At 44.2% G+C, this 12,983-nt stretch overlaps 2 protein-coding genes across 4 annotated transcripts; one reads left to right on the forward strand and one right to left on the reverse strand.

The window, feature by feature from the left end:
* Positions 1-308: 308 nt before the first annotated feature.
* LOC119459074 (uncharacterized) lies at positions 309-4,276 on the forward strand. Of its 3 annotated transcripts, none has more exons than XM_049670048.1 (3): positions 309-463; positions 1,814-1,924; positions 2,900-4,276. In XM_049670048.1, exons 2-3 carry the CDS (start codon positions 1,833-1,835, stop codon positions 4,239-4,241), a joined length of 1,434 nt encoding a protein of 477 aa, XP_049526005.1. In that variant the 5' UTR covers positions 309-463; positions 1,814-1,832; the 3' UTR covers positions 4,242-4,276. The 3 variants fall into 3 exon arrangements, with proteins under 3 accessions (XP_049526005.1, XP_049526007.1, XP_049526006.1); XM_049670050.1 differs by having other exon boundaries at positions 1,824-1,924; XM_049670049.1 differs by lacking the exon at positions 309-463 and having other exon boundaries at positions 1,262-1,924.
* Positions 4,277-5,085: 809 nt separating this feature from the next.
* On the reverse strand, positions 5,086-12,486 carry LOC119458352 (uncharacterized). Its single transcript, XM_037720184.2, has 5 exons — positions 12,200-12,486; positions 10,932-11,079; positions 9,603-10,234; positions 7,397-7,472; positions 5,086-5,909 (listed from the first exon to the last, which is right to left on the reverse strand). Exons 1-5 carry the CDS (start codon positions 12,439-12,441, stop codon positions 5,319-5,321), a joined length of 1,689 nt encoding a protein of 562 aa, XP_037576112.2. The 5' UTR covers positions 12,442-12,486; the 3' UTR covers positions 5,086-5,318.
* Positions 12,487-12,983: the final 497 nt, after the last annotated feature.

Genomic DNA, 12,983 nt, shown 5'->3' on the forward strand with positions numbered 1-12,983 from the left:
ATCGCTGCAGAAACGCCGGGATCAGTGTATACATGCTCAAGGGGTCTATTTAGAAGGAGACATGCAGTGCTGATTAGGCACTGCATGTCTTTTGGGTCGCACCTCGTATATATATATATATATATATATATATATATATATATATCAGTGAAGTAAAGAGTAACGGGAGCCGGCACACAAGTAGTTCAAAAAATAGAAGCACGTAGGAAAAACATAACAAGACTTTACTGACGTTTCGGCCGGGCTCCGGCCTTCATCAAGAGTGCGTGTACAAGCATACAGAGCTCAATAGACCGATCCCACCGACCGATCTGCGCATGCGCCGGTTTTCCGGAAGTAGCACTGCCGCCATCTTGGTTGTAGTCAAGTGGTAAACGAAAACACTGCAGTCCCCGCTGGTTCAGTGCTGCGCACAAGCTCCCCGGACAACTCTGCGACTCCACCACCAAGAAAAGTTCGTCATGTAAGTATTTTTTAAAGAAATTACATCGGCTGTTCATTTCAGCATGCGAGGCGAACGTTCAAAAGTGCCTGCTGCTCTTTCATTTCGGTTGTCATCCGCTGATTACGCGTTGGGTTCGAGCTATGTATGTAGCACATGCTGATGTACGCGGTCGTTTTGCGTTACTATTTTCGCAGACGTGCATCTCGTTGTCTGCAACGTTATGTTTGCCTAGCGACGAACATAATAGAGGATTTGTATACCTTTTGGAGACAGGTTTCAAATGCGGCGCCGAAACATTCGTTCCCTAATGATGCTTACCTACATGGGTTTCGCGCACGACTTGCAGACTTCGGTAGCAGCGATTTCTAGAAGTTGGGTAAGCTAGGCGGCGTTTTTTATTTACATTCTAGCGAATGGTACGGTTGCTGCTTCGAAAACTCCGACTGCGTGGCGTGAGGCAAGCGTCCCTTATTTTGCGCATGTGAATACGCGCCGCTCTCCATTATGAGCAGCCGCGATATAGTTTCATCAGTGATTCGTACTGATAGATTAAGCCGCATGCAAGCACCAAGAGCCAACAAGTGCCGCGCTAGCGTTTGAGTCGCAAGTGCCCACAGTTACCTCTGAGCTGCCTATTGTCTCTTTCCATAGCAGTTGCTGTAGTTGCAGATCAGTTTTTAAAACTACCTTCTAAAACACTGCATTATCTTTGCAGTGCACTCATGCAATGGCTACATTTCAAAATGGTCAATGTTTTCCCCGTGTTTACTTTTAATTTCTGTGTTAATGCCGTCCTTTTTTTTTTTTGCACTGCTATTATATCATATCCTTATTTGCTATTTCTTTAACCTCACATGTTTTTATGGTCTTATGTACATAATTGCTACCTTACTAAACTTTTTTTTCCTTATTACAGTTTTCTCTGTGTACTTTATGTGCGCCCTCTCTCCCATTATAACGCCCATCTTTGTGACCTTTGGGGATGTTTGGATAATAAATAATAATGAAAATGAGAATGACTACACTGTCATCAGATTAGCAGTATAGCGCGACACTAGAAATAATAGATACTGATAGGGTACAAGCATAATGCAGTGAAGGCATTTAACGTTTTCGATACATGCAGCTGGTTTATTATTCTGGCCCGTGTGTGGACTATGGGGCACAGATTGACTGGTACTACCTATGGTTCTTTAATAGGACTGCACAGCGTGTAAATGCTTGTATGTTCCACCTATATTGACATGGTAACGCCGTAGTCAGAATAGGTGGTCTAAAAAGTATCGATTTAGCAGAAAGTTGAGCCTGCCATTTTTAAAAAAATTACCCTGGCATATGGTATCATCAGACTTTTTTTACTTGTGGCAGTTCCATGTAGTGCTGTGCCATGGCACCTGGACTACACGAACACAACAGTCAAGGGTGGACCCGCAAAGCAAGGGCACTGAACCCATTCTTTGCAAAAGAGCACATTGTCAGGTATGTAAACTGTAGTCTGCAGTCATTCTTCTCTAAAACTTAAGTGCCTATTAGAAACGAAAGGGAGTATGCCCATATTCCAATGTTTGAGAAAGTCTAATGTTATCTCTTGAACCACTATAGTGCCGTAAAGCTCTACCCATCTTCTAGTCTCCGTAGTGTGCAAGTGCAAATTCTTTATATAATAATGAAGGTTCCTGCCAAATGAAACATTGTCCTTGTGTATAATGATTTCAGTTCTACTGTGCGTAATGCTTTTTTGTTGTTTATACAATGCGCATCCTATCTGTATCTTGTCCTCTGAAATTAAGTAATGCTTACAAGGAGCTTTAACTTTACTTTCATCTCTGTGTTTTTGTGATTTTTGTTTTGTACATCTCAAGCGAGTGTCAGATCTTGGGGTTGGCAAAGCGTGTGGTGGTTTGTGAAGCATTTCTGTCACTGCCTTTTCACCTATTGTAGGTGCTTGTACCCGTCTGTATAGTCATATTTTCTTATCTAAAATAACGCTGACTGCGACCTACTATGATGGATTGTGGTAACTGATTCCCAATGCGTGCTTTGTGGCCCAGCAACCTGTTTTCTTCGTATCCGACTGCAATCGACAGAGTCCTTTTAAATTGACTTTTAGTTTTGAACGTGCACACTACAGCCCAGCCAATGTGATGATGGAATTTCTTTATTTTCGGAACTTGCACAATGCATAAGACTGGAGGAGTATGCAAAGTTCTGTAAGGAATGGAAAGGCGTTTATGTACAGGAATGCACTGTTATATTAGTGAAATTATGCTAACTGTTCTAGCCAAGTGCAATCCTAAAATTTTCCTTTTGAGCTTCTTCGACGGGCATGTATATTATGTATGTGCGACTCAAAAATCCAGTAACAGTTCAGTAGCCAACGGAATGTGTAGATATGCATTCTTGAGGACAAAGTCCTGAAAAGCATATCAACATGACAGTTTATCCTTCATGCAGGTACACTGAAAGCAAAGGCGCTCTAAAACATCGAGGTGCTGGCCTACGGCTCTTTACATCAGGCCACCTACAGAAGTTGATGTTCTCAACCGAAGATACAGCAGAGACCATTGTGAAGGCACAAGTGCTAGCATCTATGACAACACGGACAGCATACAGCGTTGGGGTGAAGTTGCTAAAGTGCGATGGAGAAGTTGTCAGTGGCAACTGCTCATGTGTTGCTGGGAAAGGTGGAGTGTGTAAACACGTTTGCTGTGTTCTGTACGGGCTGATGCACATTGCACAGCACGATCTCACTGAGGTACCAGATGCCGTGGCATGCACTGAAGGCGAGCGGCAGTGGTACAATCCACGGGATCCAAAGAAAGTCGCTGAACAATTTGAACAGATTGTTTTCTCTAAAGACACCACTGAAAGGATTAGCGAGGCACCAAGGCATCACAAAAAACGAGCAGCGTACTCGTCACTGAGAAGTGAAGACCAAAAACTGTCCACAGTGAGCCTCATAAACTTGCATGGCAAGCTGAAAGATTCAAAGCTGGATTGCTTCGCGGATGTGCTTGAAGCAAATGACTTCTTGCCAGCAAAACAAAGAAAAGTTGAGAGCCCAGATCCCGAAGATGTGTCTCGACTGCCTGTAAGGTGGCTGGAGCGAGCAAAGCAGGGGAATGCTTTGCTGCCATATACAGAGGAAGAAGTTGCAGCCGTAGAGGCGGCCACACGACCTCAAAGTGCTTGCCTTCTTTGGCATAGATATAGGGAGGGTGTCATCACCGCGTCGATAGCACATAGAGTACACACTTGGGTTAGGACATGCCAAACCAAAATGGGGCCACATGATGCCCGACCTCTCACTGCGGCAGTGATGGGAGCAAAAAAAGGCAGGGCAACATTTGCCATGAAGAGGGGTCTATTGTGTGAGCCCGAAGCCAGACAAGCGTTTCGAGACCAAAATGACAGCCACGTGGAACTGCAAGTAATTGAGACTGGCCTCTTCCTCTCTCGTCATCACACTTTTCTAGGCGCAAGCCCAGATGGTCTTGTAAAGTGCAAATGCTGTCCGCCGCGGCTACTTGAAATCAAAGTTCCCCTCAGAGTTCAAGATTTTGCCAGAACGCAGTTGCATGCTGGGGAACTCAAAAGGAGCAGCAGGTATTACACTCAGATGCAAGTGCAGATGGGTGTGACTGGCCTGGACACCTGTGTGCTGTTTGTATACAGCAAGGAAGAGTGCTTGCAAAGTGTCGTGCCCTTTGAGAAGAGTTTTTTTGACGAGTTTGTGAAACGTTGCGAATTTTTCACCACCATGTACTTGCTGCCCCACATTGCGAGCAACTGTTGAAATAAATCTATGAATGAATGAATGAATAAACCTTTATTTGAAGCAGTGAGTTGGCAGTCGAGGTGGGAGGGTCCCTTAGAAGATATTTTAAATAGTTGCCTGTGCACTTATTTTGTGATACCATAAATGCCGATAGGCAGCAATAGAGTTCTGGGAGGGTAATTTAAACCTCTCTACTGAAGCAGCCCAGCACATTTTTGCAGCTGTGCTGGTGAAGTATCTTTTTTACCTGTGTACTGCAAATGCCCACAAACAGCATTCCTGCCTCGGTAGTGTTGCACCATTACGCTGCACAACTCTCTTTACGCTCTTTTGGACGCACTGATGCACTTATCGAAGCAGGAAACATTCTGCAGATTTCAAATAATTTGTTACCCAGTGACCATGGCCAGATTCAAAGACGAGTGCCTCTTGTAAATGACATGTTTCAAACAGCTTACAGTCTGCATATATTTCTAAGTCACGAATGACATCAAAATAAACTACTGTACGGGAGCACTATGTGGAAAATATCCGTAGACAACTAGTCCTTGTGAAACAAATGGCTGCAAGTTTTCTGCGGTTTAATGGGGCACTGCATGAAACTATTTATTCACAGCTCCATTATCCTCCAGTAGCTGGTCGCTGTGCAGAATAGATTCCACTGAACAGAATAGTTTCTGGTCATCTGCAAACTGAAGGGTTTTCAAATCCATTTCACCAATATAAGTACCTCGAGGCCTCTCTCAGCAGAGCAGCCAGGTAGAAATGAGTATTCATTCTTCACCGTGAAAAAAAAAAGCAAACAGCTTTACAGAACACAATCATCTTGAGCAGAGATGACAACTGTTACACAGGTGTTTTATATAAGTCAGTCTTTATTATGCACTGGTACATCCAAACATGTAGACCTATAGAAAGGGGAGCTATTGTGCTAGGGAAGCTTGCCACTTTATATGTAATGCCTGATGGCCTTGAGCATGCTGGAATGTTGGAGGAATGCTAACATTGTTTTATTTCATAAAAAGGGGTAGTGATGTATTGAACCACACCGGCACAGCCCATCATCGCGAACATCAAGATTTCATTTACACCTTATCACAACAATGGTTCACCCACAAAGTTAGTCAAGAGTGCACAAATGTGCCACACTTTGTTCAGTTGTCCAGACATGCTGTTTGGGAACACCTGGGAGAGTATTTTGTAGGTCTTGATCTTCCGGATGACCCTTTCCACGTGTATGCGCACACTTGCAATGAGCCTTGTCTCAGTCTCATCTGCTTCGGACAGTTGAGGCCGTCCTTCCAGGAACGGCGGAATGTTCAAATGCAGTGAATGCTGCTTGCACTCTTCTTCGATAGTGAACCCCCTATCAGCCATCACACTTCGCCCTGGTGAGAACTTTTCCAGCACACCGCAAGCCTTTGTCAGGGCCTTGTCGGACAGTCTTCCAGGAGCAAGATCGGACACAAACATGACAAAGCCATTTGGGCTGCACACAACTAATCCTTTCGCGGTATTATGTTTTTTGTAAGAGGAATAGGTTTCACTCTGCACCCGGAATGACGAAGGGGTCTCAATGAAAATTTCTGTACAGTCGAGGATGCCATCAACGGTAGTGTAGCCCTTGTCAATGAAGGCTTTTGGCCGGTACTTGTCGCACAGTTGCGGAGACATCCAAGTTGGGACCTAAAATGAGGATTAAAAACAACATTTTGCATTTTCTACATAAACATATAATCATCATCAGCCTAATTTTATGTCCACTGCAGGACGAAGGCCTTTCCCTGCAATTTTGAATTGCCCGTCCTGCAATAGCCGATTCGAACTTGCACCTCAAATTTCCTATCTTCATCACCCCACCTAGTTTTCTGCCGTCCTCGACTGCGCTTCCCTTCTCTTGGTCTCCATTCTGTAACTCTAATGGTCCACCGGTTATCCATCCTACGCATTACATTGCCTGCCCAGCTCCATTTGTGTTCTCTTTATGTGCATTAGAATATCCTCTATCCCAGTTTGTTCTCTGATGTGCACCACTGTCTTCCTGTCCTTTACATTAGGTCTAACATTTTCCGCTCCATTGCTCTTTCTGCGGTCCTTAACTTGTTCGCGAGCTTCTTTGTTAACCTCCAAGTTTCTGCCCCATATGTTAGCACCGGTAGAATGCAATGATTGCACATGTTTCTTTTCAATGACAGTGGTAAGTTCCCAGTCAGGATTTGGCAATGCCTGCCGCATGAACTCCAACCCAATTTTATTCTTCTGTAAAATTCCTTATGATCACGGTCCCCTGTGATTTAATGACCTACGTAAACGTACTCCTTTACAGACTCTAGAAGCTGACTGGCGATCCTGAATTCTTGTTCTCTTGCCAGGCTATTTAACATTATCTTTGTCTTGTGCGTATTAATATTCAACCCCACTCTTACACTTTCTCGGCTAAAGTCCTCAATCATTTGTTGTAATTCGTGCCAATTGTTGCTGAATAGGACAATGTCATCTGCGAACCGAAGATTGCTGAGATATTGGCCGTTGATCCTCGCTCCTAAGCATTCCCAGTCTAAGAGCTTGAATACTTCTAAGCATGCAGTGAATAGCATTGGAAACATTGCGTCTCCTTGCCTGACCTTGTTCTTCATAGGCGGCATGTGGCATGAGCATTCACATGCCTGTAGAGCACTGATAATGTTTCCGGGGCAGAAAAAAACAACTTTAACATCTACTGTATGGCCTATCTTCTTCAAACTGTGTGATAACTTGTGCAAGTAAGGGAGCACCGCGACTGGCTTGTCTCTGGCAGCGCAGTCTTTTGGTGCTTTGTCTCCCAGCTTGATTTTCTTTAATATCTTTTCTGCTACTGAAACGAACAAAAGCTCGGGGTACCCATCACATGTTAGGCGGGAGGCCTGTGCAAGGAGACTGCGCATTAAAGAGTGGAAGCAAGACTTATTTAGGGCATTTGTGAAGCAAAGATTCACAATGCCCCGTTTAACCAGCTTGGACTGGGCTGACAGATAAGAAAAAAAGTGGCTTGTTCCCTCTAGGCACAGGTGATCTGTGGAGATACTAAGTTGCAAATCTGTCAGGCCCCCCATGGATGTTGCAATTCAGCAAGGCCATCGAAGAGACCGAAAACAAAAGGCACTATAAAGAAAAGGCACCTGGTGTTGACGTACCTGACAAAGCCTGTTGTCCAAAAAATCCAGCCATGTTACCCAGATCCTTGAAACAGTTGTTTTAGACACACCAAACCTGTTAGCAAAACATGAATTTGCAAAATATGCACATCAGTAATTTTCTGTTGCTAAAACAAGATCATAAGTGAACAGAGCAAGCTACTGTTAAATTATGGAGTTTTAGTGCCAAAACCACGATATGATTATGAGGCACGCCGTAGTGGGGGACTCTGGAAATTTAGAGCAAGCTACTGTTGAAGTCGTCAAGATTTCATGGCACAACATGCTTAAAGAAAATTCAGTATCGTAGGCAGGCACTGTAATGAAAGTACTGCATACCATGTGCAGAGCTTTTAAAGACCATGCAAGTAAATAGCATGCTGCATTCCATGCACCTAATGTCTTAACAAAAGCAGCTCATTTCGAGGTACGAGAAGTGCCAGTTGAAGCAGAACACTTGTGCTAAACTTGCTAAATTTTCTCTTAACGTAAATATACGCTGAATGGCATCACTGCACAGCACATAACAGCGCTCACACACACGAAACAACGCTCACCACACGAAGAATTTCTTTTGGCCAAAACATTTTAGGCTTTGTTAAGCACATTGAGATAAGTTTCCATGAACATTTTCGAACAAATCGAAGATGGTCGAGCGTATGACCCCTTACATTAAGTGTGTACAATGTGAACCCCATCATAATGAATGAATCAGAATATGGAAATGTTTCTCAGGGTACCTAACCCTTTCAGTGCATTTGCGCTTCCAGAAAAGAACCTTGCTGTTTGGACAATGCACAGGGTGAAAATGCATTGAGACTATACTTGAATCCATTTAATTTTGTCTCCCGAGTATGGATGACGACGGCAATACTTGGACTCACTTTGACACATTTCCTTTCCTGTTTTGAGTGCAGAACACTAAAAAGAGGCAGTGTGAATGTGCACAGTGCTTGGTAATGATTTTTCTTCCATTTTTTACTTCCATGGTAACGAGTACCAATCATGCCTTCAATGGTGTGCCTATTCCTTTGCCGTGTGCATGAAAAGTGCAGCGGAGTTTATACATTCAGGGGCCATATTTCCCAACTTTCCATGGTCCGTATTCCATTTTGGTTCCATAAGGCCCTCTGGTATGGGTCGCTGTTGCCGCATCTTTCAGACATCCAGGCAAAACGACATTGCATTTGTGAGTGTTGCTCCAATGGTTATTCAGAGCATGACATCACGTTTAGCTGGACCACGCCCAAGAGAAAAGAAAAAAGGGTGGCACTGCTACTCCAAAGCGATGGCCAGGTGCCGGGGCGTTCAGTTTGTGGGCACTGGCATACTGGCGCCGACAGCGGAGAGGCAACAACAGTGACCAATGACGGCCATATGGAAGGGAACTGGAATATGGAAAGTTAGAGAATACGACCCCAGGGCTGTATTCAGAATCTCAGAGTAGAGTATAGGCACTGACTCCATGAGACATCATCACGATCTCATGGACTGCTAGGATCTACAGGGATGAAATAGTTAAGATCAACGGCGTTACATTGTGGAAACAAAGCGCTTTATACCTACGGCACTCATTGACCATGCAACCCTTACACCACTAAAATTTGCATCACATTTACTTTATAGCTGCCAGGATAATCCACGTTCAGCTACAAGTTGTTTTGGAATTTTGACGTCACTGCACAGCGCTATGCTTGTAAGCAGATTTTCATCACAAAGTGTTTTTAGGAATGTATTTTTTCATAACAGATTCGGTGTTAAAAGTGATTCACTTTATAGACATTTTCACTCGAGAACCAAAGTGTCCGTATAATGAGGTGCTACTACACGATGAGTAGGTGCATATACTTGAGCAGTGCTTTTGATGAAACAGGTATTAAGTTGCACATTTTGCTTGAAGTGTTCCGAGAATGCAACATGCATGCTGAGATGCGAATATAAACAAAAGTGATGTTATTGTAACGGGCTGTGCACTGCATACAAGATGGGTCCGCATAATTATGTGAACCATTAAGGCCTGTAGGGTTCTGCTTATTTTAGTCCACACAGTAGATTCATAGATGATGTTATGCATAGAATGTCCTTGTATATAAATTGGCGTGGAAACAGATTTACACGAGTCACTCCTATTAACTTTTTAGATGTTAGGTAGAAGTAACTATTGGTGCAAAAAAATTATTGCAAGCTTTGAATGTTGACAGCATACCTGTATGCAAGGTCAAGGCCATCAAGACCAAGCTTCAGTCTCATCAAGACCAGCACGAGCTGGGTCTTCAAAGGCAGGATGAAGTTTCTGTCTTCACTGGCCGTTTCTTTCATCTGCCAGAAGCACAGCCTTTTTGCATCTGGCTCTAGAAGGGACCAAAAAGTGTCCAAGCGCTTGCTGGATGTGAAGCCAGTGTAATACCGTAGCTTTTTCTCGTCTTTTACAAGGGCCTCATATGTGATATCCATGTTCTGTGCAGCTTCAGTCTTGCAACGTCTAACTTTTTCCTGCATTGCTGATAACTGAAGTCTTAAGCACCTGTTCTTCTGCTGAAGACGGTCACACAGCTTTTTTGTTTCGGCGTGGTCCTGCTGACTTCGTTTAAGCAGGTTGTTAAGCTCTGCCACTGTCGCATTTGCTGCTTCAGCTTGCTCCAGGAGTTCAGTTATGATGTGCTTTTGTTTAGCAACTTGCTCGACAAGCTCATCATAACTTAACTGTTGGCTGCTGTATGCATGGTCCAGGTGTAGATGCACTTCCTGCTGCAAAGGATCATCGCTGTCACTGCTAGCGATGGCAGAGACCTCTTGCTCAGATCCAGGTGGCACAGTTGAGCTCCTGACAACTTCAGGCTGGCAGGAGAAAATAAAGAAAGCCATGTGTTTCAGTCTTTATAACACTATTTATTCACAATACACTCGGGGCCCAAGGGCATTTGATTTGAGTTGGTTTTGATTACAAAAATTTGAACATAAACAGCAGTAAATGTACATATTATTCCAAATATAAAAGAGGCTCACAAATGAAAAAAAAGTTACAACAAGACACTGAAAAAAAAAACGCAAATAATGCAGAGCACAAGCAAGGATGAACCAGATAGCATACAAGGTATATAAACAGCGCCTGCAAACAGGACCGGAAAAGGAACGACAAGAGGAATCGCACTCAAGAAGCAGCAGCATGTGCCTACAAAACAAGAAAAACAGTGGAAAAAAGATTGGCTGAATCAGGAAATGAACTAAAAAAGGGGGAAAAATTGACAATGCGACACTTTCTTGTGTTTAAGATAACAGCACATTAGTCAAACGAGACTTAAACTCAGAATGATCAGCTATTTCAACAGTGCAGCTGCAGATGAGAATTTGTACACTACATTTTTCATTAATACTTCACACTAGTAAGTTTACTAAGCATCATCACTTGTTTTTTCATGCACTAGCACAACCCTTACGTAGCTGCCACCTGTGTCAAGCCCTACCATAAAAAGAAATAATGAGGTATATGTAAGCATAACATGCTTTTTCTCTGTATTACTTGTGCTTATATTACCTTTGTTCTTCTCAACGGTCGCCTCTTCTCCACCTTTTGCTGTCTCAAAGGGAATATTGTGGGCACACGGTTCATGTAAGTCTTTTTCCCTCCTTCGAAGTGGGCACTGCAAACTCTATGTCCTGTGGTTGGAGTAAACTTCGAGAACCTAGGTAGAGAGAGTTCCAGGATTAATGCTATGACACAATGAACATGGCCAGGACAGCAATAGTGTACCTTCCACATTTTTTGTATGTACAGGCTGGATACTTCCATTGTGAGACAACGGTACAACTTTCTCTTGATTAGCGTCCATAAGATTCCATCAGTACGGTGCAAGTGATAAAGTTTTTTTTTTTTTTTTTTTTTTTTTTTTGGGGGGGGGGGGTTATTAGACAGCGCCACAGACGCAAAAAAATCTTCAGCTGTTGCAGCCAGTTAGCTGCATAGGTGCCGCGAAATCGGCCGCGGGCATGCGCCAGATAACTACTTCCCGGAAAGTAGGGGCGAGGTTCCGGAGACACCACTTGCCTCGAGGATGATCCGTGAACGCTCATCCGACCTTTGGCCCAACGAGTTATGGCTAAGTCGTTGCCAAGAGTCCCGTGAAGCATGTTACGTCGATTAAAAAAGTTGCCTCTCGATGTACAGGGTCGTCCACTCTTAGTTTGATCACGCAAGCGCGTGGCTATGCTCTTCGAAGTGCCAATGCATCTGACACGGCCGCGCACCGAAGTGGCGTCGGCGTATAGGCACTTGTATCTGGTGCTTCTCGTAGTGCGCCACTGCGCTTCGATGTGCGGCTACGACTGACGCACTGGCACTCCGAAGAGCACGGCCATGCGCTCGCGTGTTCAAACTAAAAGTGGACGACCGTGCGCAGTAGTACTATTACAAAATCCTGGTCAGAGAGCTCACCGTCAACTTATGCATGCATGCTTGCTACTTGCGTTGTAAAGGAAACCACGTAAGCGACGTACGGGGTGCTGTACCCAAACAGCATGAACACCTAAAGGACCTCATATAGGCATACAGCACTATAACTTGTAATAAAAGTATGCAGCGATAATAAAAAAAAAGGGCGGGACGCGGGGCGATACAACAAAATGCCCGGCCTAAACACCCACTGTACGAACGGCGGCTCACCTATTCCGGAAGGGCATACGTAATGCGCAAATATTCTTTGGCGTACTCAGCTACATGGTTTTATATTCCGAGACAAGAGGCCAACCGTAATGCACCTATTTACTAGAGAAACTGTGTTTTACATGGCAAAACAGCTGTCTTACCTGCCGTTCCGTCCGGCCCTGTTAATCCGTTGGATCCACGTCTCTCGTAGCTTTCGCTCTTTAGGAAACACGTAGAATCCGAAGCCTTTGTCCCTTGTGCTGTTGTTGTAGCACCCAGGAACGCAGCAGGTGAATCCTCCCATGGCACGATAGCTCCACACTAACCAAAAATTGCCAAAAATCGTCCGACGTACAGGCACTGCGGGCGGCTGGAGCGGCCGGATGACTACAAGTACCAGCATGCACCGCGGCAGCGGTGGCGTCGTGAAACTGGCCGGTGGGATCGGTCTATTTATACCTTTTTGCCGTAAGGGTGAAAAGAGACAAGACAAAAATACAAAGTGAAAAAATAAATAAATACAAAGTAAAAAAGAATACAACGAACATGTAAATGGAAAACTGCGCGTGCACAGAGTGGATTTATTAAAAAAAGTGAATACAACAGGGCTGTGAAAACAAGCTCCTAAATCGAGAGTAGCCCATGACCACAGGTGTGCACAGATTTCGTGTCGTTATGGAAGTCAACACGTGCAATGGATCATGTCAAGGTATATCAAAAACGACGGGCATGTACAGTGGTGCTATACAGGGGTACAAAGTTGCGCGTGCATGGAGTGGGATTTGAAAACGTATTAACAAAAAGCATGCGGGCGTGACTGACGGGATTTAGCGGCGTCGTGAGTGTCGACACATCTGATGGTTCATGTCAAGGTAGATCAAAAGCGACAGGCATGTACAGTGCTACCATAAAGGGGTACAAAGCTGCGTGTACATACAGTGGCAT

This window comes from Dermacentor silvarum, chromosome 7 (genome assembly GCF_013339745.2).
Source record: "Dermacentor silvarum isolate Dsil-2018 chromosome 7, BIME_Dsil_1.4, whole genome shotgun sequence".
Lineage (NCBI taxonomy): Eukaryota > Metazoa > Arthropoda > Arachnida > Ixodida > Ixodidae > Dermacentor > Dermacentor silvarum.